The sequence below is a fragment of the Cetorhinus maximus genome, chromosome 4, assembly GCF_964194155.1.
Source record: "Cetorhinus maximus chromosome 4, sCetMax3.hap1.1, whole genome shotgun sequence".
Lineage (NCBI taxonomy): Eukaryota > Metazoa > Chordata > Chondrichthyes > Lamniformes > Cetorhinidae > Cetorhinus > Cetorhinus maximus.
Window position 1 is genome coordinate 36500026 of NC_135882.1, and position 24650 is coordinate 36524675.

Sequence of the window (24650 nt, forward strand, 5' to 3'; positions counted from 1 at the left end):
TTCACATTTGTTAGTCATCTTCAAACGTTTCTCTATCTGTTGTATGTGGTCTCAGGTGATTCTTTCTTAACCAGATCTTCTATTCAGGCAGTATGCTTGATGGTAATCTCTCTGCTCTCTCGCAAGTCCTTGTTTTGATTTATGGAGGGTGTATCAGGTCTATAGGGATCGTGCTGTGTATTTTGCCAATCAATTACATCATCCGGGATTTCACTGTCTTTAAAAGGATGCACCATTCAATAATTCTTCCTGACTTTCCGGTATCTCTTCAAACGATCAAAGGGAGTCTCTTCTCAAGATCTTTGCTTATGTTCCCCTGTACAATCCCAATGTCTCGGGTGATGGCCAGATTATCAAATTCAGTTCTTTTAAAAAGTTCATCGACAGAGACACAAATATCTCCAAGAGAAAGCTGTCACCTTATTTGTCTCATCCACACTTCCCTTTCAGTAGAATGTACATCAATGCCAGATGTATATATTCCATTGAATTACACCCAGTTTTGGTGTTGTCCTTTTGTCCTTTTCCCCTATATCTATCTCTTACTCTAAGTGGGGCATCCCACTAATTGCAATTGTATCTCTTTCAGGAGTTCTGGAGAAACTTTACAGTGCAATAACATGCTTTCATAATATCTTTAAAACAGAAATTAAACTTTTCCACTTGATTCCAGTCCATTAGTTTTTAAATTTTGCTTCTTTATTCTTTCCCTTAAACAACATTTTATTTTCTTAAAAGAAACCCACTAGATCAGGCTTGTCCAGGGACTGGCCTGCAAGGTGCAGGGCCCTGATGCAGCATGTAGTGCGGGGGAGGGCACTTCACAGGCTGACAGACAGATTGCCATGGCACTACATCAAGTACATGGGCATGCATTGACTTTTTGTAGCAGGCAAAAGCAAGGGCAGAGGGATTGTGATAAATTAATCTTCTCATCTGCAGCTTGTTCACAGGGATGCAGATGTGTGTTGTTTGGAGTAACAGCAAGATAAATTTCCATTTCTTCCCAAAAATTGCGCATTGGCCCCCCAAATGAGAGAAAATTTGAATGTGACCCCACCAAGTGAAAAGGTTGGGAAAGCCTGCACCAGATTTATTTTAAATTATCCCAAATTCAAATAGCTGGCAGGTTGGGCTGACAGGTTTTTAAGTGTTCAATGTATTTCTTCCAAAGACAATTTTTTTTTTGATACTGAGAAACCACCTAAACTGTTTTTCCATTGGCTTTATTTTTGGAAAATTAGAATTTGTCTATCCTCTTAAACATCAGGTAAATTTCTCTTTGAAGACTTGAAATAGCAACTCATGTCAAGTTATTTACCAGTTCCAATTTCAGACAACAGGCTTGGTGGTTTTAAATAGTGGGTTTGCATCAGAGGCTAAAGAAGTGATTTCCATGTCTCCCATACCCAAACATTTTGTCTTGAAAGATAACATGTAGTAACAAATGGCCAGAATGGCTAAGGCCAAGTCTCTGAAAGGTAAAGTCTTTTTGTTGTGTTTGAATTCTCAAAACTGCCAAGTTCACTTGGAGCTGGAAACCATTATCACCTGTTTAAAATAAAACACAAACAATCTATTGTGTCTCTGGCCAAGAGCCCAATTGGTTAATATTTCTGACCATTGTGCACTGGATACCAACATAATGAACTATCCGGGAAAAGCTAATTTATTCTGTTCATACCTGAATACAATTCAGAACTGTTACTCAATGATTTAATTCTTAAACAGCTCAGACCATCAGTTTTTTTATTTTTTATAGCAACCCCAAGGATAGAAATCCCAAGGCTTTGTGTTGAATTTTTAAAGAAGAAGCAGCTATCAGCAGAAAGAGTTGGATCTGCTGCTTTTTGTTTGGGGGTGGGTGGACACGTTAGGTCATTTAGAAAAAAACTTACCCAAGCACAAAAAAAACAAATTTGATTTTAAACTTGCTCTATTAATTTTTTTTCTTCTTCCTCCCCCAGATTTTACATTAAATTCCAATCTTTTTGAAGCCTTTCAGCATTTTGCAAGATGTTTTTCACCCAACATCTCTTGGGTTTATAAAAGCAAAATACTGTGGATGCTGGAAATCTGAAACAAAAACAATAAGTGCTGGAAAATCTCAGCAGGTCTAACAGCATCTGTGGAGAGAAAGAGAGACAGACTTTCTCTCCACAGATTCTGTCAGATCTGCTGAGTTTTTCCAGCATTTTTTGTTTTTATCTCTTGGGTTTATCCTTTTCTCCTCCTCTAAGACAATTTTCAAGTTCCAATATTTGCTATTTAACCAAATTTTTTTAAAAAGTCCATAAAAAGTGACTTCAATTTGAATTTTAGCCATTCTTCTTTAGCTTGCTCTGATACAAAATGTTTTGAGAAGTTCAAATTGGATTTCTGCCAGATTTTAGGCTTATCTTTATACTTTGGGGCGATCTGGCCTTCACAGTTGTACATTAGTACAGATGGTAATTTTTTTTCTAAAACAGAACCTCACATGTGTCATTCTTCTTCCTCAAACACAATTTTTTGAATTTTTGTTTGCAAACAACACCCTGCTTTAGCATTCACTTGAGTCAAATGTACAGCATACTCTCAGCTGGGCAAAAGTGCTCCATAGGATCGGTGTAAGGATCATGAATGATGACGGTGCAGTCAGATCTCTCTGCGAGTACACTCGGGCTTTCAATGGGGGTGCTAACTTGGACCTATTGAGTGTCCCGGTCCATTCCTTGCTTTGATTCTAGGGTGCCAGCAGCTGGTATCTGTTTAAAATAATTGCTTTCTAACTCTGCTTTGGAACATCCGTGGTCCCTGTTTAACTCTGAAAAGAAAAATTCACGTGGCTTCTCCGGAGCCACTTCAATCATCATGGATTCCAGTGTTTGGTTTAATTTTTCACCTTGTATAACATACACTGCCGTCTGCTTCCTGTTCGCAGCAGAACTGATCGATCGGGTCAATCCCCTTTGTAACTTACTAACCTGCTTAACTCTTTATACTTTTTATTCAGCTGTAAGGCAAATACATGTATACCTTAGACCAACTTATTTGGAACCTTTTTCAACTTCACCTTTCCTTCCTGAACCTTTTAGAAAGGTTATCAAAATACACTTGTAATCTCTTGCTCCAGGTTCTCTTGTATTTGCAAACACTCTATCAGTCGTTTCCCAGCGTCTGCCATTGTGACTCCTGGCTTCACTCCACACATTTAATTGCAAGCTAAGACGGTTGCTTCTCAAATTCCAAGCCAATTTTACCGTGAGTGCTGACCAATTGTAATATTTTTGGATTCAGGCCCGCAGATACCTATATGGGCAGTTGACTAGTCATAAGTCATTTTAAGGTGTTTATTGAGTTGATTAAGAAGCAACAGTTTAGATATAATGCATTAACTAATTAGGCATATAAAGTATATGGCCTGTAACAGTTGAGAGCAGTATATCGATCCTGGAGGACAAATGGATGGTTCAGAGTGTGTTGATCTCAGCAGCTTGTGATTACAAAATTCAGCTCTCTAGTTGAAATGTTAGGGAACTTTTCCCTTCATCTTCCTCCTCCTCCTCTGGTCCATCTTCCATCTGAAGAAGGCCCAAAGAGCACCACCACCTCGCTAACATCTCAGCCCCCTACTACCAGTATGAGACCAATATGTATACCCTTTTTTTGAGGGGCTGATAGTTTACCCATTGTCAATCATCTATCTAACTATTCTGACCAATGGATACAGGACAGGTACTCAAAACGTCAGGATGGTTACCACTTCCCTTTGTTTGTCACCCTGCTCGAGGTCAGCTTTTTAGTTTACATCATGCTGAGGGTCATAGCCTGGTCTTTTCTAAACACTTGCATAGATGAGGGGATGCACAAGCCACCATTCCACCAGCTTAGGAATATCAACATGGCAGCCTGAATTAAGTGACCTTGCTGTTTCTGAAGACTGTTCAGAGGTCAAAGTGTTTAGAAATCCTCTTTCCAGAGAGAGAATCAATGCTGTTTTGCTAATCTCATAAAATGCAGAACGTACCTATTTATCAAAGACCCCAATTTCTTACACACATGTGCCTTTCCTATTAGTTTGCTTTGCAATAGCAGGGTCCAGCCTTCCACTGGCCACATCAGCTGTTATGCAAGCTCTTCAAATGAGAAGAAAATTCTTCCACATCTCCCTCATCGCACTCAAATTTTGTTATCAGGTGGAGCACTTTAAGAGCTCAACACTCAATCCTTTGGTCCTTCTTCCAAGTCATGTTTATAAAGTGTAAAATGTTGAGACCCAGCACTGAATCCCTGTGGCACACCACACATCACATCTTGCCAACCAGAAAAAGACCCATGTATGCCTACTTTCTGTTTCCTGTTAGCTAGCCAATCCATGCCAATTATCCATGCCAATATGTTGCCCCACACCATGAGCTTTTATTTTCTGCAATAACCTTTGATGTTGTAAGTTATCAACTGCCTTCGGGAAATATAAGCGCAGTACATCTACTCCTTATCCACAGCATATATTACTTCTTAAAAGAACTATAATAAATTGGTTAAACACAATTTCCCTTCCAGAAAGCCATGTTGACTCTGCCTGATAACCTTGAATTTTTCCAAGTGCCCTGCTAAAATGTCTTTAATAATAGCTTTTAACATTTTTCCTATGACAGATGTTAAACTAACTAATCTCTAATTTTCTGCTTTCTGTCTCCCTTGCTTTTTGAATAAAGGAGTTATGTTTGCCATTTTCCCATCTAATGGAACCTTTCCCGAATCCAGGGATTTTTGGAAAATTAAAATCAATGGATCAACTATCTCACTAGCCACTTCTTTCAAAATCCTAGGATGAGCCCATCAGGACCCAGGGACTTGTCAGCCCGCAGCTCCAACAATTTGCTCAGTACCTGGTGATTGTAATTTTCCTGAGTTCCTCCCTCCCTCCCATTTCCTGATTTACAAATATTTCTGGGATGTTACTTGTATCTTCTACAGTGAAGACTGATGCAAAATACCTGTGCAATTCATATGCCATCTACTTATTTTCCATTATTAATTCCACAGACTCGCTTTCTATAGGACCAATGCTCACTTTGTTAACTCTTTTTTAAATATCCATGCAAACTCTTGCTATCTGTTTCTATATTTATAGCTAGCTTTCTCTTGTACTCTAATTTTTCCCTCCTTATTAATCTTTTAGTCATTCTTCAATTTTTTTTATTCTGCCCAATCTTCTGGCCTGCCAGCCATCTTTGTACAATTTTATGCTTTTGCTTTAAGTTTGATACCATCTTTAACTTTTTTTAGTTGACCATGGATGATGGGTCCTCCCCTTGGAATTTTTCTTTCTCGTTGGAATGTCTCTATTATGTATATTCTGAAATATCCCTTTAAATGTCAGCCAGGGTCACAATGTTCAAGCATTTAGGTTTAATGGCTTGTTTCTCTACCAGTTGAATACCGCAGCTGATTGCCTTGATGCTGTACTAATGAGGAAAGAATATGTGATTCACTCATATTCCCATGGTCATGGTCCTTTATGGTTCTCCCTCACTGCAAGCCCACCCTGTAGCCGAGATATGCTGCGGAAAGGCTAAATTTGGCTAACAGCGGGACTTCCATTCCTCACTAGGCAGGAAATCCCACCTTCTAGCGCTGCCGGCCAATCCAGCAGTTGCAGCAGCGCCAAGAGCCCAGTAGTGGGCGCTGACTGGACTGCAATCAGCCCGAAGAATAGGTCCAATGGATCCCGGAGTGAGGTAAGTCCGGGGTATTGAGCAGAAAGGATTTGGCCAGCTTAGAGAGGAGAGTGGGTGGGTAGGGCGGCGGGTTTTGGAAAGCCGGGTTGGAAAAAAGGGGGGCATTATCTTAAGAGGGGCTGCCCTTAATGTGTAAACCTCATCCCCTTCCTCCCCGTCCTTTAATAACTTGTTTAAAGAACAGGCTGTCTGCCAGCGCCTGCTGCCCATGTATTATGGTGTGGACAGTATGTTATCAAGGTCACTTTGCCTGTTAATGGGCACAATTAACCTTTAATTATTTACTTATGTATGGCGGGCAGGCAGCCAATTTCAGTGTCTGCCCACTATCGGGGTGAGCTCAGGGATGGTAGGTAGTTGGTGGGCTGGGCACCTGCCCTATTTTACATGCCCCTGCTAAAAAACACCCAGCAGGGACACGTAAAATCCAGCCCATGGTCTCCACTTCAATGGATTGAAACGTGGAAGGTGCAGTGATCCAAACTAGGTAACCATCTTTGGCTGCGAGCTCAAGATACCTTTAGCCTCTGTTTTTAAAAAGCTCCTTTCGGGTTTCCAGCCAGAGGATTAAATATCATTATTTGACATAAAGCATGTTTTTGTAAACAAGGTCGAGTTCTCAACATGCTAACGCAGAGACCAGAGTGCTACAAACCCGGGTAACTTGGCAATTCAGTAATGACTATAAGGGCATCTGTGTTGACTCACTATTAACAAAAATACAGCAACAATGCAGGAAAGAGTCTTTCTTATTTGCTGCAATACAAAAAGACAGTGCAGGTTAAGAGATTTAAACATGTTTGTCTGTTTCTTTTTCACTACAGGGCGCAGTCAGTGGTGTACTTCTCGTGACCCCCAACAACATTATGTTTGATCCCCACAAGCATGATCCTCTAATAAAAGAACGTGGCTGCGAGGAATATGGCATCATGTGTCCCATGGAAGAGGTCCTTTCAGCAGCCATGTACAGTGACATTTTGGACAGTAAAATCAAAGAATCTTTGCCTCCGTAAGATCCATTGTTTGCCATCTGTTAACAGTTCTTTTATGCAACAATATGGAACTCTATTGGTAATGAACAGGAATGGCGACTAATTGAACTCCCCTATTCTTTACCAATAGCACTTCCTAACCTACTGCAATAATGAAATAGCTGTTTGGGACTTCTGTTTATTATTGGCACCATCATTGACTGGCTGAAATACCCCCCTTTTGAACAAAATGTATTAAGTGATTAATCTTTATAAGATAGTATCTTGATGTTCAGGGTTGCCAATCAGCTAAGGCCTGAATTAATTATTTATAATGTGAAATGAGCTACCCAGATCCGTGTTACTGAGAGTTAAGCATCATTACAAAATCATAACGAATTGCGTTAAAGGAAGTTTGTAAATTGCAATTCAAGTCTATGGAGCTTTTTTATTATCCTTTTAATGCTTTACCATATTTAGGATTCTTTTATTGACCTTTTCATTCCCCAAGATTGCCATTGTAGAATTAGCTTTCATTTTGGAGTCTATCACTTGCCATATCACTACTGTAGCTTGCATAGTTATCTCCTAAAAAACAAAACAAATTTTGTTGGAAAACACTAGCAGAAAATACTTGTTAACAAGATATTAGTTAGGTAAACTCTCAATAACTAAATAAAACACTCGTTATCTCACATATTATTTACCAGAAAATAATTTGGGTTTTCAGAACTTGGCCTTCAGTTCAGTTAAATAGTTATGATGTTTTAAGAAGCTTGTACAGTCTAACTAAAAAGAAGGCATAACTTACTGCATAATAGAGCGCATCAAAATGTTGTTCTTGCTGTACTGTACTCAGCCACTGGGTCTTGAGGGAATTGAACAGCTGGTTTAAAGAAATATTAAATAAATGGAATCTTTATGTGCTTAAAAAAAATGAATCTAAAATTTTACAAAGGGTGATACCAGAACTGAGAATATACAACTATCAAAAAAGACTGAACAGGCTGGGACTTTTCTCTAGAGAAGACTGAGAGGTATCCTTGATAGGGGTCTTCACACTTATGAGGGATGGGATAGAATGGACATAGAGAAGATGTTTCCATTTGTGAGGGAGCTCAAATCTAGGGAACATAAATATAAGATTGTCACTAATAAATTTGTGAAGAAATTCAGGAAAAATTTCTTTAGCCAGAGAGTAGTCAGAATGCGGAACTCACCTCCTCAAGGAATAGTTGAGATGATTAATGTTGATGCATTTAAGGGGATGTTAAATATATACATGAGAAAGGAATAGCAGGATATTGTGATAGGGCTTTTGAAATAAGGTGGGAGGAGGCTTATGTGATGCATAAACACTGACACAGACCTGTTGGGTTGAATGGCCTGGTACTGTACTGTCAAATGCACATAATTCTATGTCATAATAAAGTCACACTTCTAGCATGTGTCAGTTGTATTACACAGCGCATTAAAATATTGTACCTTAAAAACAATGGGACAAAAATAGTGATTGGTTCATATAATCATAATCTTCAAGTTCACCATATTTGTTTGGCATAAATATCCAATTTACCGAACGTGAGCCAATCAAAAACAAGTTGTTTTCACTTATTAGATCAAAATCAGGTAATGAAAAGGCCTGATATAGTTCCAAATCAGGATAGTGTTTGGCTTGGAGGGGAACCTGAAGGTGTTTTCAAGAACCATGCCTTTGTTGTTCTAGGGGTAGAGGTCAAGAGTTAGGAGGCTTAGCAAGTTGCTGCAATGCATCTTATAAGGAATGCACAATGATGCCATTGTGTATCGATGGTGGAGGGAATGAATGTTTAAGATAGTGGAAGGGGTCCTGATCAAGCAGGTTACTTTGTCCTGGATGGTGTTGAGCTCCTTGGAGCTGCACTCACCCAGGAAAGTGGAGAATATGTCATCACGCTCCTGATTTGTGTCTTGTAGATGGCGGACAGGCTTTGGGGAGTTGGGAGGTGAGTTACTTGTTGCAGAATTTCCAGCCTCTGACCCACTCTTGTAGCCACAGTATTTATATGGTTGCTCCAGTTCTGTTTCTGGTCATGGTAAACCCCAGGATGTTGATGGTGAGGCATTCAGCAATGAAAATGCCATTGAATGCTAAGGTGTGATGGTTAGATTCTCTCTCTTGTTGGAGATGGTAATTGCCTGGCACTTCTGTGGCATGAATGCTACTTGGCACTTAGCAACTAGGTCCCGCTGGATGCGGGCATGGACTACTTCAGTAACTGAGGAGCCTCAAGTGGCACTGAACACTCTACAATTGTTGAACTTTGCCACTTCTGACCTTGTGATAGATGCAAGGTAATTGAAGTTGAAGTTGGTTGGGCCTAACATACTGTCCTTGAAGGATTCCTGTAACAATGTCCTGGGGCTGAGATGATCCAACAGCTACAACTATCTTCCTTTGTGCCAGATATGACTCCAGCTAATGGAGAGTTTTGCCCCTGATTCCCATTGACATGAATTTTGCAAAGGCTCCTTGATGTCACATCTATCCAATGCTGCCTTGAAGTCAAGAGCAGTTGCTCTCATCTCATTTCTTGAAATAAGCTCTTTTGTTCATGTTTGTACCAGGGTTGTAATGAGGTCCGGAGCTGAGTGGCCTTGGTGGAATCCAAACTCAGCATCGATGAGCAGGCTATTGTTGTATGCTTGATAGCACTGTCAATGACACCTTTTGTCACTTTGCTGAAGATTGAGAGTAGACTGGTAATTGGAAAATTGGATTTATCTTGTTTTTTGTGAACAGGACTTACCTGGCCATGTTATTGGGTAGATGTCAGTGTTGGATCTGTATTAGGACAGCTTGGCTAGGGGCTCAACAAGTACTGGAGCACAAGCTGCCTGTTTGATATTGATAGGGTCCAAAGACTTCGCTATAACCAATGCCTTCAGCCATTTCTTGTAATCATGTGGAATGAGTTGAATTGGCTGAAAACTGGCATCTGTGACGCTGGGGATCTTGGGAGGAAGTTGCGATGGATCATCTACTGAACACTTGTGGTTGAAGTTGTTTGCAAGCAATTCAGCCTTGTCTTTTGCACTCAGATGCTGTGCTCACCCCATCATTGAGAATGGGGATGTTTTTGGAAAATCTCCAATTAATTGTTTAATTGTCCATCACCATTCCTGGCTTGATTGTGGTGTGACAGCAGAGCTTTGTGGACCTTAGATTGTGGTATTGCTCTGTCTAATGCTTGCTTTTTAGCCAGCATGTAGTGTTATAGCTTACCAGATTGGCACGTTAATTTTAGGGATGCCTGGTGCTACTCCTGGCATCCTTATTATATCATAGAACCATAGAACACTACAGCACAGAAAACAGGTCATTCGGCCCTTCTAGTCTGTGCCAAAATATTATTCCGCTAGTCCCGTTGACCTGCACCTAGTCCATAACCCTCCAGACCTCTCCCATCCATGTATCTATCCAATTTATTCTTAAAACATAAGAGTGAGCCCGCATTTACCACGTCAGATGGTAGCTCGTTCCACACTCTCACCACTCTCTGAGTGAAGAAGTCCCCCTAAACCTTTCCCCTTTCACCCTAAAGCCATGTCCTCTCGTGTTTATCTCTCCTAATCTAAGTGGAAAGAGCCTACTCGCATTTACTCTGTTTATGGCCCTCATGATTTTATAAACTTCTATCAAATCTCCCCTCATTCTTCTACGCTCCAAGGAATAAAGTCCTAACCTATTTAATCTTTCCCTGTATCTCAACTCCTTAAGACCCAGCAACATCCTAGTAAATCTTCTCTGCACTCTCTCAATCTTACTGATATCCTTCCTGCAGTTAGGCAACCAGAACTGCACACAATACTCCAAAGTTGGCCTCACCAATGTCTTATACAACCTCACCATAACATCCCAACTCCTATACTCAATACTTTGATTTATGAAGGCCAGTATGCCAAAAGCTTCTTTACAACCTTGTCTACCTGTGACACCACTTTCAGGGAATTATGTATCTGAACTCCCAGATCCCTTTGTTCCTCCGCACTCCTCAGTGCCCTACCATTTACTGAGTATGTCCTACCTTGGTTTGACCTTCTAAAATGTAACACCTCAAACTTTTCCGCATTAAATTCCATCTGCCATTTTCTGGCCCATTTTTCCAGTTGGTCCAGATCTCTCTGCAAGCTTTGAAAGCCTTCCTCGCTGTCCGCAACGCCTCCAATCTTAGTGTCATCAGCAAACTTGCTGATCCAATTCACCACATTATCATCCAAATCATTGATATAGACAACAAACAACAATGGTCCCAGCACAGATCCCTGAGGCACACCACCAATCACAGACCTCCAATCTGAGGAGCAATCATCCACTACCACTCTCTGTCTTCTTCCACACAGCCAATTTCGAATCCAGTTTACAACCTCTCCATGGATACGAAGTGTCTGAACCTTCTGAACTAACCTCCCATGTGGGACCTTGTCAAAGGCCTTACTAAAATCCATGTAGACAACATCCACAGCCTTTCCTTCATCTACTTTCTTGGTAACCTCCTCGAAAAACTCTACAAAGTTCGTTAAACACGACCTACCACGCACAAAGCCATGCTAACTATCCTTAATCAGCCCTTGGCTGTCCAAATAATTATATATCCGATCTCTCAGAACACCTTCCAATAATTTACCTACTACTGACGTCAGGCTCACTGGCCTGTAATTACCTGGTTTACTTTTGGAGCCTTTTTTAAACAACGGAACAACATGAGCTACCCTCCAATCCTCCGGCACCTCACCCGTGGCTAAGGACATTTTAAATATTTCTGCCAGGGCCCCTGCAATTTCTACACTAGTCTCCCTCAAGGTCCGAGAGAATATCATGTCAGGCCCGGGGGATTTATCTACCTTTATTCGCTGTAAGGCAGCAAGCACCTCCTACTCTTTAATCTCTATATGTTCCATGACACTACTGCTTGTTTCCCTTCCTTCCTTATACACTATGCCAGTTTCCTGAGTAAATACTGATGCAAAAAAACTGTTTAAGATCTCCCCCATCTCGTGAGGCTCCACATATAGACGACCACTCTGATCTTCAAGGGGGCCAATTGTGTCCCTTACTATCCTTTTACTCTTAATATACTTGTAGAAACCCTTCGGGTTTACCTTCACATTATCTGCCAAAGCAACCTCATGTCTTCTTTTTGCCTTCCTGATTACCTTTTTTAGTATTTTCTTACATTTTCTATACTCTACAAGTACCTCATTTGCTCCTTGTTGCCTATACCTGCTATACACCTCTCTCTTCTTCTTAACCAGATCGCCAATATCCCTTGAAAACCAAGGTTCCCTGTGCCTGTTAACTTTGCCTTTAATCCTGACAGGAACATGCAAACTCTGCACTCTCAAAATTTCGCCTTTGAATGCCTTCCACTTACTGAACACATCCTTGCCAGAAAACAACAAGTATCCCAATCCACTCTTCCTAGATCCTTTCTCATTTCCACAAACTTGGCCTTTCTCCAATTTAGAATCTCAACTCGAGGACCAGACGTGTCCTTATCTATAATTAACTTAAAACTAATGACATTGTGGTCACTGGACCCAAAATGTTCGCCTACACATACTTCTGTCACCTGACCTGTCTGGTTCCCTAATAGGAGATCAAGTATTGCATCCTCTCTCGTTGGTACCTCTATATATTGATTTAGAAAACTTTCCTGAACACATTTGACAAACTCCAAGCCATCCAGCCCTTTTACAGTTTGGGAGTCCCAGTCAATATGTGGAAAGTTAAAATCTATCAGGATTGATCCTCTTGCTTGATCCTCTGGCTTGATGTTAATGGTAGAGTGAGGAACATGCCGTGCCGTGGGGTTACTGATTGTGGCAGAATATAATTCTGCTGCTGCTTATGCCCCACAGCGCTTCATGGATGTCTAGTTTTGACCTGCTAGATCTGTTCTGAATGTATCCCCATTATATTTGCTTTTCAATTTTTATACACAAAACATGAATCATGGAAAGCAACTGAATCAGGCTTGTGCATGGAGAATGCTTGGGTAGTTCAGAACTGTAAATTTTAGTACAGGAACTTTTTTGGATAAAGGAAGTAACATTCAGAAAGAATTATCGAAGAATGATGCAGTTGTGCCATGAATGTAGTCTGTAAAATGCATAAAATGTGTTCAGAGTACAAACACAGAAATATGCCTAATTAAAACCACACCTGAATTTGACTTTTTACTTTTTGTTCCTTTCCACCAGAGAACTAGAATGTTCTGGAGCAATTAAAGATGTGAACCAGTTAAACCGAAGAGCAAAAAGTCATACTGATGAGATTGACTCTAAACCACGAGATACAGGGAATGACAGCACCAGCACAGCTCCCCAAAGCACAGAGGAATCCTTGTCTGAAGATGTATTCACTGAATCAGAACTTTCCCCTATACGGGAGGAGCTGGTCTCCTCTGATGAGCTTAGACAGGATAAATCATCAGGAGCCTCATCAGAGTCTGTGCAAACTATAAACCAATCTGCTATGGAGGGCTGCCTCCCACCTTCATCTATAGAGTCATTGGAGGCTAATATGACTGAGCAAGCTAGTGTTGAAAATCTGTTGACTCACGATGATGATGTTGTAGGTCATAAACTGGTTGAAGTGAAGCGAAATGGGAACCAAACTATGGAAAATTTTCTGAATGAACACAGCACTGATGACAATGGTAGTGCTGCGGATCAAGGTGAGGATGAGCAACATTCCACTCTTAATCCTAACTTGGCTTGTGATCACAAAGATGCTGAAGCTGTGGAATTGAATATAGAGTGCAGAACCACTCAAACTGCACCTGCTTCAGATTCTTTAGGAATGTGCAAGAAAGAGAACACTGATCAGCCCAGGAAATCAGGGGAAGAGTGTGCTCAGGATTCTCAGAATGAGGTGGAGGAGCTCCGAAAACTGTGGAAGAGTCACGCTATGCAACAGACTAAGGAGCAGAGGGAAACAATGCAACAGGCCACCACCAAAGATGTTAAACAAAAAACTATGAAACCTGAAGAAGGACCTGTAGAAGGTACATTAACCTAACAAAATCACTGTACTTGGGTTGATATCATGAAACAGATTGTAGTAGGAGTATGACAAGTTTTTCTTGGGGGTGCAGCCCTGATGTACACATTTGCTATGCTACCACATTCTGGTTATTTTCCCCTATCCTATCAATGTTTTTACTTTGGTTGCCATCTGGATGACATTTTTGCCCTTTTTTTTAAGAAAAGGACGAAAAGTTGTAAGTTCTAGCCTAATTCCTGATTCATGTCATTCCTGATGTTGAAAGGTTGTAAGCTCTCACTCATTCCTCTGGGTGGGTTGTAAGAAGAGAAATGTGAGAGGGTTTCCATAGCTCCAGGTAGCCAGTTACAAAGTGTTGTTTGCAACTCATCATTTCCCATCAGCAGGAAAATGCATTATGCCACAGGAAAATTGCAGAAAGAAGGAATTTAGAGAAGATACAGAATAGCTTTAAAAAGTGTTACATTTGGATTATGGACATACTTTGACAGTTCAATGCTTTCTACACAAGCACAACTTTAAGATTACTTTGTGGGCATAAAATGGGTTCAACAAGGGTCAATTTTAGATTCCAACTTTCTGTCCCCCAATTATTCCTGAAAGGTGTCCAACCGATATTAGGTCAAGCTATTTTTCAGATATCTCTTGCAGTTGCCCACAGCAGGCATTAAAAAGACTTACATATGTAATTGAGGGACAGAATCAGAGAATTGTTACAGTGCAGAAGGAGGCCATTTGGCCCATTGTGTCTGTACCCAGCTCTCCAAAGAACCAATTCACTTCCATTCATTCTCCTGCCTTTTCCCCATAACCCTGCTCATTCTTCTGCACAGTCAGCCCACCGTTTACACACACGGTCAACAGCCCACATTTATACACACGCTAAACAGCCCAACATTTATGTATATGCTCAACAGCCCAGCATCTACACAGATGCTCAACAGTCTGGCATTTACACACATGCTCAACAGCCCAACATTTATATACATGCTCATAGCCCAGCATTTCCACAGATGCTCAACGGCCCAGCATTTCCACAGACGCTCAACAGCCCAGCATTTACACACACGCTCAACAACATAACATTTACACACACGCTCAACAGCATAACATTTACGCACGCGCTCGACAGCCCGGCGCTGGCGCACGCGCTCGACAGCCCGGCGCTGGCGCACGCGCTCGACAGCCCGGCGCTGGCGCACGCGCTCGACAGCCCGGCGCTGGCGCACGCGCTCGACAGCCCGGCGCTGGCGCACGCGCTCGACAGCCCGGCGCTGGCGCACGCGCTCGACAGCCCGGCGCTGGCGCAAGCGCTCGACAGCCCGGCGCTGGCGCACGCGCTCGACAGCCCGGCGCTGGCGCACGCGCTCGACAGCCCGGCGCTGGCGCACGCGCTCGACAGCCCGGCGCTGGCGCACGCGCTCGACAGCTCAGTGTTGGCACACATGCCTATAACATGTTTTAGGTCACTGCTGCAAAATTGGATTACGATATGTGGAACACTCAGCAGGATTTTTAAGTATTGTATGTGACCTGAGTTTAAAGCCTGTAGGAGCAGGAGTGCACCCTCCTCACCCTGATTTTGCAGTCCTCCTGTATGCCTCCCCACTGCCACCCGCCCCGCCCCCCACCCCAGGCTTTATCTTTGGCTGCTGCCAGTAAGACATGCAGCCCAATATTCAATTGTCCATGCTGACCAAGCAACCTGTCTATGTGCGACAGGTGCCAGCAAATAATGTTAACAAGATCCAAAGCCCAATTTGGGCCATTCCCACGGCTCTGGTTATGTGGCTGAAAATAAGACATTACTAGTTTCTAGGCTATCTTTTCTAGCTAATTGGTCAGGCATTTTAATATCCTATTTAAATGACCCGAAGTTGAGAGTTATCTTGATTAATGTGATTGCACCAGTTGATTGCCTTCATTGTAATTGAAGTTCTCACCTAGATTATATATTTTTGAAGGAACTACCCTCTTCATAAAAAAGTATTAGAAATATGTAAACCTCATAGAAATGCAACACCTTACAATAAAACTTCCATTGTAATATTAATGGCCTATCTTCTCCAGTGAACTATCTTTAGGTCACAAGATGGTTATGGATGAGGAAAACCTTAATGCCCAGTTTAATTGATCTATCCGGAATGACCCTGCAGTTTCCCCATACAACATCCAGTATTTTCTTAAACTATTCTAGGGCTTTAATTGCTACTATATTCTGGAATCAGTTGCAGTGGCACAGTCCTGACTCCAGAGACTTAAGCACAAAATCATCTCAGACCCAAGGTCAAAAGCTGGCCATTCTGCAGCAAGTAATTCACTTCCTGCCCAAAGCCACCACCAACTGTGGCTCAGTTGCTTTCACTCTTGCCCCTGAGTCAGAAAAGGTTCTGGGTTCAAGTCCCACTCAAGAATTGAGCACAAAAATCAAAACTGACATCCCAAAGCTGGAGGTGCCATTTCTTGAATGAGATTTTAAATAGCAACCTGTAAGACCCTCTACCTTGTCTAAAAGTGCTTGGCTCCACTTGGTATCAATTACACACAACAATTTGGATATTGTTCTATAAATGTGGTACACCTTTATTAATACCACTAAGCAATGGCACATAATCATGTTCAGTAGCCCCGTGAGCCGGAGGTCGCCTCAGTGGTCAATCCGCTGACAAGGTCTCCGTCCGTGGTTTCGGAGTGACTGACCAATTCGCTCTAACCCACTGCACCAGTGATGTCTTTGTCTGCTCTTTCTTTGTATTTTTTTTTGCTCTGACCTTGTACCACATAACGTAATGCCTTTTTTTTAGCCCATTTAATTGGTTTTCAATTACATCAGTGTCTTTTCCCTTGTCTTTATGTCCTGGCCCTCTCACAAGGTCATGCTTGAAGGAATAGAGCCAGCCTGATTCCACTTTATTATCTCTCAAACTGTTATCAATCCCCAGGCTGGTACACATTCATAGCAATTCCACTTGTAGTTTTGTAACTCAGCCATAAACTATTTCTTGCACAAATAAGACTTTCAGATCAAAGAGGATAATTTGTCCTTTGAAGACCCGGTAAACCTAGGATTAAAGATGATATTTGTATACACACAAACATTTAGTAGCACTAATTTCTCTCTTTTGCATATCTTTCCCTTTTTCTGTCTTTCTCTTTCACATACACAATCACATTTACAACCACAATTTTTAGAACAATGAAACCAATGCCTGGACAGATTTAATGATTCCAGTAGTGATATATTTTCCAAACTACGCTGTTCATGCCCCTTACACAAAGGGGCTTTTTTTTGGTAGGTTTGGCTTAATTCAGAAGCAGGAATTTAGACTCCCCACCCCCAGCAACACCCTCAGAAATGGGCTGGTAGGTAGGGGAGGGGCTGCACAAAATAGGGTGACATGGCCCATTGCCAGGTCACCACAGTTAAACTGGGTATAGGTGTCAGGCGGCCTTCCTGCCCTGGACCAATTGAGGTCCTTCAGTTAAAAGCAAAATACTGCTGATGCTGGAAATCTGAAACAAAAACAGAAAATGCTGGAAAAACTCAGCAGGTCTAACAGCACCTGTGGAGAGAGAAGAAGAAACCAGAATTAACATTTCGAGTCCATACGACTCTTCTTCAGAGCTAAAGATTTCTTTTGCTCTGTCGATCTCTTTAGCCCTGAAGAAGAGTCATTTGGACTCGAAATATTAACTCTTTTTTTCTCTCTCCACAGATGCTGTTAGGCCTGCTGAGTTTTTCCAGCATTTTCTGTTTTTGTTTGAGGTTATACAGTGTCCAGCTAAGGACTTGCCCCACCGATGCCATGTGGCTGGGCTGCCATGTAAAGCCTGGCCACCTGGCTGCAGGGACACAGGATCATCCCAGTGACAAATGCCCACCCCCACTTGTTTCCCCCACCTTGGCCTCACAATCGCTGTCTGCATCCTCCTCCCAACCCCTCACTGGGGAACCTGCTTATCCAGCCTCCTTCACTGTTTCTCGTTGGGGACTTACTACAGTGCCAGCAGTGGCTGCTGCCCCGAGTAGTACTGCTGAGACTGGAGAGCTGCTGGTCAGCTGATTAGCCTGCAGCTCTTGGAGGTGGGACATTCCCACATGGGGCCAGAAGCTATGACGCGCAACCAGGATCATAAAATCGAGTCATGGTTTCCTGGGTAGGTAGAGGCTCACTCTCAATTTTCTGCATATCTAATAAAGCCATTGCTCATGTTAGGACAAGATATAGGGTTCCCAACTCCAGCTGAATATATTTCGGGAGACATCGGCAGAAGTGATGCCACGGAATCCCAGCGGCATGGCGCAAGGGGGTGAGGCCATCGGTGTGGGGGGGTGGGGTGGGAGTGATTGGCGGTGGTGGGGAGGTCTGAAGCCCCACACACTAGCAGGAGGGGGAATGGGTTTCTTCGCAGGTAAGTGAACAGAAGTACTTTGTGTTACTATCCTTGATTAGAATTGGCTTGTTCAGGCACTGCTTTGACCAGGCACCTGCTGGACCACAATCAGGCGGCAGGCCTTTAAAGCAGCCACTTGCCTCCGTGCCACCTCCCTGGTTCAGACCCCAGTCTTTCCGCTGGCCTCACAGACCTGGGGGGCTCCTGAAGGATGATCCCCTGAGCGTGCACACACCATGCAACGGCCTCAAGTTTTGCTCTCTGACTGGCTTCGGCTCTGGCCATTTCCCTCCTGATGGCTTTCTTTTTATTCGCTCATGGGATCTAGGTGTCACTGGCTAGGCCAACATTTATTGTCCACCCCCTAATTGCTCTTGGTGGTGAGCTGCCTTGTTCAACTGCTGCAGTCCATGTGGCGTAGGCTCGGGAGAGAGTTCCAGGATTTTGACCCAGCGACAATGAAGAAACTGCATTATATTTCCAAGTCAGGATGGTGAGTGGCTTGAAGGGGAACTTCCAGATGGTCGTGTTCCTATGTGTCTGCTGCCCTTGTCCTTCTAGATGGTAGCGGTCATGGGTTTGGAAAGTGCTGCCTAAGGAGGCTTGGTGAATTCCTGCAGTGCATCTTGTAGATGGTACACACTGCTACTACTGTGTGTCAGTGGTGGAGGGAGTGAGTGTTTGTAGATGAGGTGCCAATCAAATAGGCTGCTTTGTCCTGGGTGATGTCAAGCTTCTTGAGTGTTGTTGGAGCTGCACTCATCCAGCCAAGTGGAGAATATTCCATCACACTCCTGACTTGTACCTTGTAGATGGTGGACAGGCTTTGGGAAGTCAGGAGGTGAGTTACTTGCCGCAGTGGTGGTAATGGTAGAGTGGGGGATATGATGGGCCATGAGGTTACAGATTGTGGTTGAGTACAATTCTGCTGCTGCTGATGACCCACAGCACCTCATGTTTGCCCAATCTTGAGCTACTAGGCCTGTTCAAAATCTATCCAATTTAGCATGGTGGTAGTGCCACACAACACGATGGAGGGTAATGTGAAGATGGGACTTTGTCCCCACAAGAACTATGTGGTGGTCTCTCCTACCGACACTGTCATGGACAGATGCATCTGCGGGAGGCAGATTGGTGAAGATGAGGTCAAATATCATTTTCCCTCTTGTGGTTCCCTCACCACCTGCTGCACACCTAGTCTAGCTATGTCCTTTAGGACTCGGCCAACTCGGTCTGTAGTGGTGCTTCTGAACCATTCTTGGTGATGGACAGTGAAGTCCCCCACCAGAGTACTTTCTGCGCCCTTGCCATCCTCTCTGCTTCCTCCAAGAGATGCTCAGCTTGGAGGAGCACTGAGTCATCAGCTGAGGGTACATGATAATCAGCAGGAGGTTTCCTTTCCCATGTTTGACCTGATGCCATGAGACTTCATGGAGTCTGACGTCGATGTTGAGGATTCCCATGGCAACTGCCTCCTAACTATATACATTGTGCCGCCACCTCTGCTGGGTCTGTCCTGCTGGTGGGTCAGGACATACCCATGGATGGCGATGGTGGTGTCTGGGACATTACCTGTATTATATGATTCTGTGAGTATGATTCCGTGAGTATGATTATGTCAAGCTGTTGCTTGACTAGTCTGTGAGACGTCTCTCCCAATTTTGGCACAAGCCCCCTCATGTTAGTCAGGAAGACTTGCAGGGTCGACAGGGCCATTATCGTTTCCGGTGCCTAGGTCGATGCCGGGCGGTCCTTCCAGTTTCATTCTTTTTAGAATTTATCTAGCGGTTTCATACAACAGAGGGCAGTTAAGAGTCAACCACATCACTGTGAATCTGGAGTCACATGTAGGCCAGACCAGGTAAGGGTGGCGGTCCCTCCCTACTGGACATTAATGAATCAGATAGGTTTTTACCACAATTGACATGGTTTCATGGTCATCATTAGACTTTTAATTCCAGATTTTTATTTAATTCAAATTCCACCATCTGCCGTTGTAGAATTCAAACCCAGGTCCCCAGAGCATTACTCTAGCCTCTGGATTATTAGTCCAGTGACAATACCACAACGCCATCGTCTCCCTTGTGATTACTAACATTGTAATTGCTGCTATGGTTATAATGTTGCAGCAAATGGAACCCAAGCCCAGGTGGATCGAACTACTTGCTCGCGCTCCATCCCCGGGACCATGGCTGGTGATGCACACCCGCTTCCTGCAGAAGCACTGGTTTCTTCTGCCCACTTACACCACACTCACCTCACAGGCTAGGGGCAGCTGCTGAGCAGCCCTCTGAGACGACTACTGGGCAAACCAGCACCCAGCGACAAAACGGTCACCTTGTATATTACTCTTCTCTGTGACTACATTTAAGAGCTTAGCCTTTAAGCTTCTCGGCAAGCGAAAACAGGCAACAACATGTATGGTGTAGTACACTCATTTTTATGAGGCAGTAAAAAGGAGGTTTGATAAGAATAGTGCAGCCAATGTCAAAAGCTTTGCTAAAATCCAACTAGATCACAAGGTCCCACATGGCAGACTGGTTAAAAAACAAACGTGGGATCCAGGGGAATGACGGAAGCTGGATACAAAATTGGCTCAGTGGCAGAAACAAAGGGTGTTTTTTGCGACTGGAAGACTGTTTCCAGTGGGGTTCTGTAGGGCTCAGTATTAGGTCCCCTGCTTTTTGTGGTTTATATTAATGACTTGGATGTAAATGGAGGGGCACAATCAAGAAGTTTGCAGATGACGCAGAAATTGGCCATGTGGTTGATGATGGGGAGGGGAGCTGTAGACTGCAGGGAGATTTCAATGGACTGGTCAAGTGGCAGAAAAGTGGCAAATTGAATTCAAGCCAGAGAAGGCAAAGGAATACACAATAAATGGGAGGATACTGAGAGATGTAAAGGAAACGAGGAACCTTGGAGTGCATGTTCACAGATCCCTGAAGGTAGCAGGACAGGTTGATAAGGTGGTTAAGAAGGCACCTTACTTTCCTTTCGTTGCTCCCAATGCGGTCTCCTCTACATTGGAGAGACCAAACGCAAACTGGGCGACCGTTTTGCGGAACACCTGCGGTCTGTCCGCAAGAAAGACCCAAACCTCCCTGTCGCTGGCCATTTTAACACTCCACCCTGTTCTCTTGCCCACATGTCTGTCCTTGGCTTGCTGCATTGTTCCAGTGAAGCCCAACGCAAACTGGAGGAACAGCACCTCATCTTCCGACTAGGCACTTTACAGCCTTCTGGGCTGAATATTGAATTCAACAACTTTAGATCTTAAACTCCCCTCCCCCCATCCCCACCCCGTTTCTTTTCCCCCCCCACCCGCCTTTTTTTCAATAATTTATATAGATTCTTCTTTCCCCACCTATTTCCATTATTTTTAAATCTAAAACTAAAACCTTTAGTCTTTCCACCCCACCCCCACTAGAGCTGTACTTTGAATATCCTGTCTTGCATTCTTAATTAGCACTTTTCTCAGACAAAGACCACCACCTTCAACACCTCTTTGACCCTTTTGTCTCTGACATCTTTTGATTATCTGCTCACACCACACCCTCAATGTGTCTCTTCCCCCCCACCCACCTTAAACCAATTTATATTTCTGCCTTGTTGAAACTATGCTTCAGTTCTGCTGAAGGGCCATGAGGGCTCGAAACGTTGACTGATTTCTTCTCCGCTGATGCTGCCAGACTTGCTGAGTTTTTCCAGGTAATTCTGTTTTTATTTTGTTTTACTTTCCTTTATCAGCCGAGGCATAGAATATAAGAACAGGAACGTTATACTGCAGCCATATAAAACACAATTAGGCCAAACTTGAGTACTGTGTGCATTTCTGGTCACCTCTTTACAGAAAGGATGTATTTTCATTGGAGAGTACAGAAAAGATTTAAGAGGATGTTGCCAGGACTGGACAAAATGCAGCTATGAGGAAAGGTTGGATAGGATGGGTTTGTTTTCCTTGGAACAGAGGAGGCTGAGGGGAGATTTGTAACTTTGCACAGCTCAATAAAGTTTACAAAATCAGCTTTTTAACATTGTGTGCACAAGTCATAATAGTCTTTCTAAAATGCCGATGCAGTATGAAATGTTACTCTTTTTTTGATTGCATTTAAGTCGATACCATAGAAATCATAGAATCTGACAGCACAGGAAGTTATCCAATTAGCCGCACTCTCTGCTTGTTCCCCATAGCTCTGCAATCTTGGCCCTATTAAATATGTATCCAGTTCCTTTTTGAAAATTACTACTGAATTTGAATGTCTCTGTTTCTGCATTGCCTTTAATATAGCATATATGTACCATTTAGCTATATTGCCTTTCAGCATTCTTCCTATCAAAATGCCTCACTTTATACTTTTATATATTTGCTGTACATGTCGAACAGGAATTTGAAGTTAAAAACAAAGCGGTTAATTTTGTGTTTTTGAAATTAAATCTCAGGTAGTGTCATACCAAAAGAGAAAAGGCGGCATCGATCACATAAGTTCTTGTGTTTGAGAGTTGGGAAGCCCATGAGGAAGACATTTGTATCCATAGCAAGTGCATCCATGCAGCAGTATGCCCAGAGGGACAGGAAACATGAATATTGGTTTGCAGTACCACAAGAAAGGTAAGTTAGCCTATCACCCTGGAAGCCCCGAGTCCCACAGTAGATCTCCCAGAGACTCAAAAGACCTGATGAGTTATCATGCAAACCCTCAGGATTAGCTCCTTATTTGAAAGTGTTAATCCAGGGCTTAAGTTAATAGTTTTTAGCTTTGTGTTTTCGAAATAGGTGAAGTTTGTACAAGGTTTTGATGATGCAGAATGGACTTTTTATCTACTTTTCTCACCCAATCTCAATACAGCAGACCAGCTAATTAATTTCCCTCTACCTCATCCCAGCAATGTTTAGAGGAGTACTACTTACCGCATCAATTGATATTGGACTTGCAACCTAGAGATTATGAGCTGGATTTTCACGGTGTTGAGGAGATTCCATGGACCTCTAAAAATTGGTGGATGTGACCTGATTCCAGGATCCTTGCACCCATTCCCGGTATATCCAACTTTTGCTGGTGTGGGAGAACTTGCCTTACACTACCAACTTGTCTGACTCCATTGCAGGGATAGGCATCCCTTAGCAGTGACCCCCCACACTTTTCGTGGATTCAGGTCAGCTTTTCAGGGACTTGTGGTCATGACCCCTCAGACGAGTTGGGCCTGGGGGGTGGGGGGCTCATCAGATCGGTCCGAGGGGGCTCGAGAGGGAGTCAGCTGGGGGAGGGTGGAGGTGGGTGGCAAAATCAGTTATTAGACCAGAAGTTAGACTGGGATTTTTCTATCTAACATTTCCTGGGTAACTAGCAACGCAAGTAAACCAGAACTGTCTGAAGTGTCTAGCTCAGAGTTGGAGACTTTCTCGGAGGGTCCCGGGGAACAGGGGAATTGCTCATTAGAAGTTCAAACTTCTGGGGCCATGGAGTCAGTGCATCGGGACATCCGAGGGACCCCAATGCTTATCTTGGGTTGTACGTCCAGACTCTCACTGAAAGACCTGGGCCGGTATTTATTTATATAAAGAGAGGTCAATTGCTTCTAGCTTCTGCTATTGATACTTTAAAGGTCTGGTTGATCGACACTTCTATAAGGTTGTAGCAACAGCAGTTTTTAAAGAAAGTTATGGCTGTTTTTAAGCTTTTCCGCATTCGGTTATTACTATAGGGTTAATTGTTTCAATACGGAGTGTATATTTGCTGAATGGGCATGCAATTGCTATAAGTTGGCATAGAGGGTATGACAGGCCATTGGGGGTGGGTGAAGGGACATGAGTTGGCCTGCAGTGTTTGAGGGGCCATTGGAGTGGGTGAGGGGCATGTGTTGGCATTGATGAGGCATGGGGACTGGATGGGGTTGTGGGAGGTGGTGAGGGCTAGAGGGCTTAATATTGAATAAAACAACTGGGATGAAGTCCCAGAGAACCAAGACAGGCCTTTTAAACATCATGCCCCTGCACTCGGCAGCCTTGTGGTTGCATCCGAACTGTTTCCACCCAACCACCTCCCTGCACCATCAAACAAAAATGGTGCCTTCAGAGGCACTTACCCCGAGGCTGACATGCCATGCCAGGAAATTTCTAACTCCCACTACCCACCTCACATGAAATCCAGCCCTATAAATTCAAAGCCAACCATAGTAAATAGTGAAAATGAATTTAGTTAATCAGGTAATTTGTGAAAAATAACCATGAGAGTTGCCAGGATGTCACCAAATCCTAAATTATTTTGTTTAGTTCAGGGAAGGAAACCTGCCATCCATATCAAGTTGGTTCAACATTTCACTCTATTCTGAAACTACAAGGCTGTTTTCTTTTATTATGCACATCAGGTTAGACAGGGCCATGTGAGTGGGGGGGGCAATGGAAGGTAGATGAAGCGAATGAACTGCCCACCCAATAGCCAGATGCCAGAACCATATTCAAGGCAGATGGAAAATCAGTGGAGTCAAACCAAGAGTCAAAACTTAAAG

At 43.1% G+C, this 24650-nt stretch overlaps 1 protein-coding gene across 2 annotated transcripts in view; it reads left to right on the forward strand.

Annotated features, from left to right (window-relative positions):
- Positions 1–24650, forward strand: part of oxr1a (oxidation resistance 1a) — a 761068-nt gene that overhangs the window by 575295 nt on the left and 161123 nt on the right. For both annotated transcript variants that reach the window (XM_078540076.1, XM_078540077.1), the window contains 3 exons: positions 6551–6735; positions 12941–13746; positions 22584–22752. In XM_078540076.1, coding sequence (XP_078396202.1) covers positions 6551–6735; positions 12941–13746; positions 22584–22752 — 1160 coding nt within the window. The remainder of the gene's footprint in view (positions 1–6550; positions 6736–12940; positions 13747–22583; positions 22753–24650) is intronic.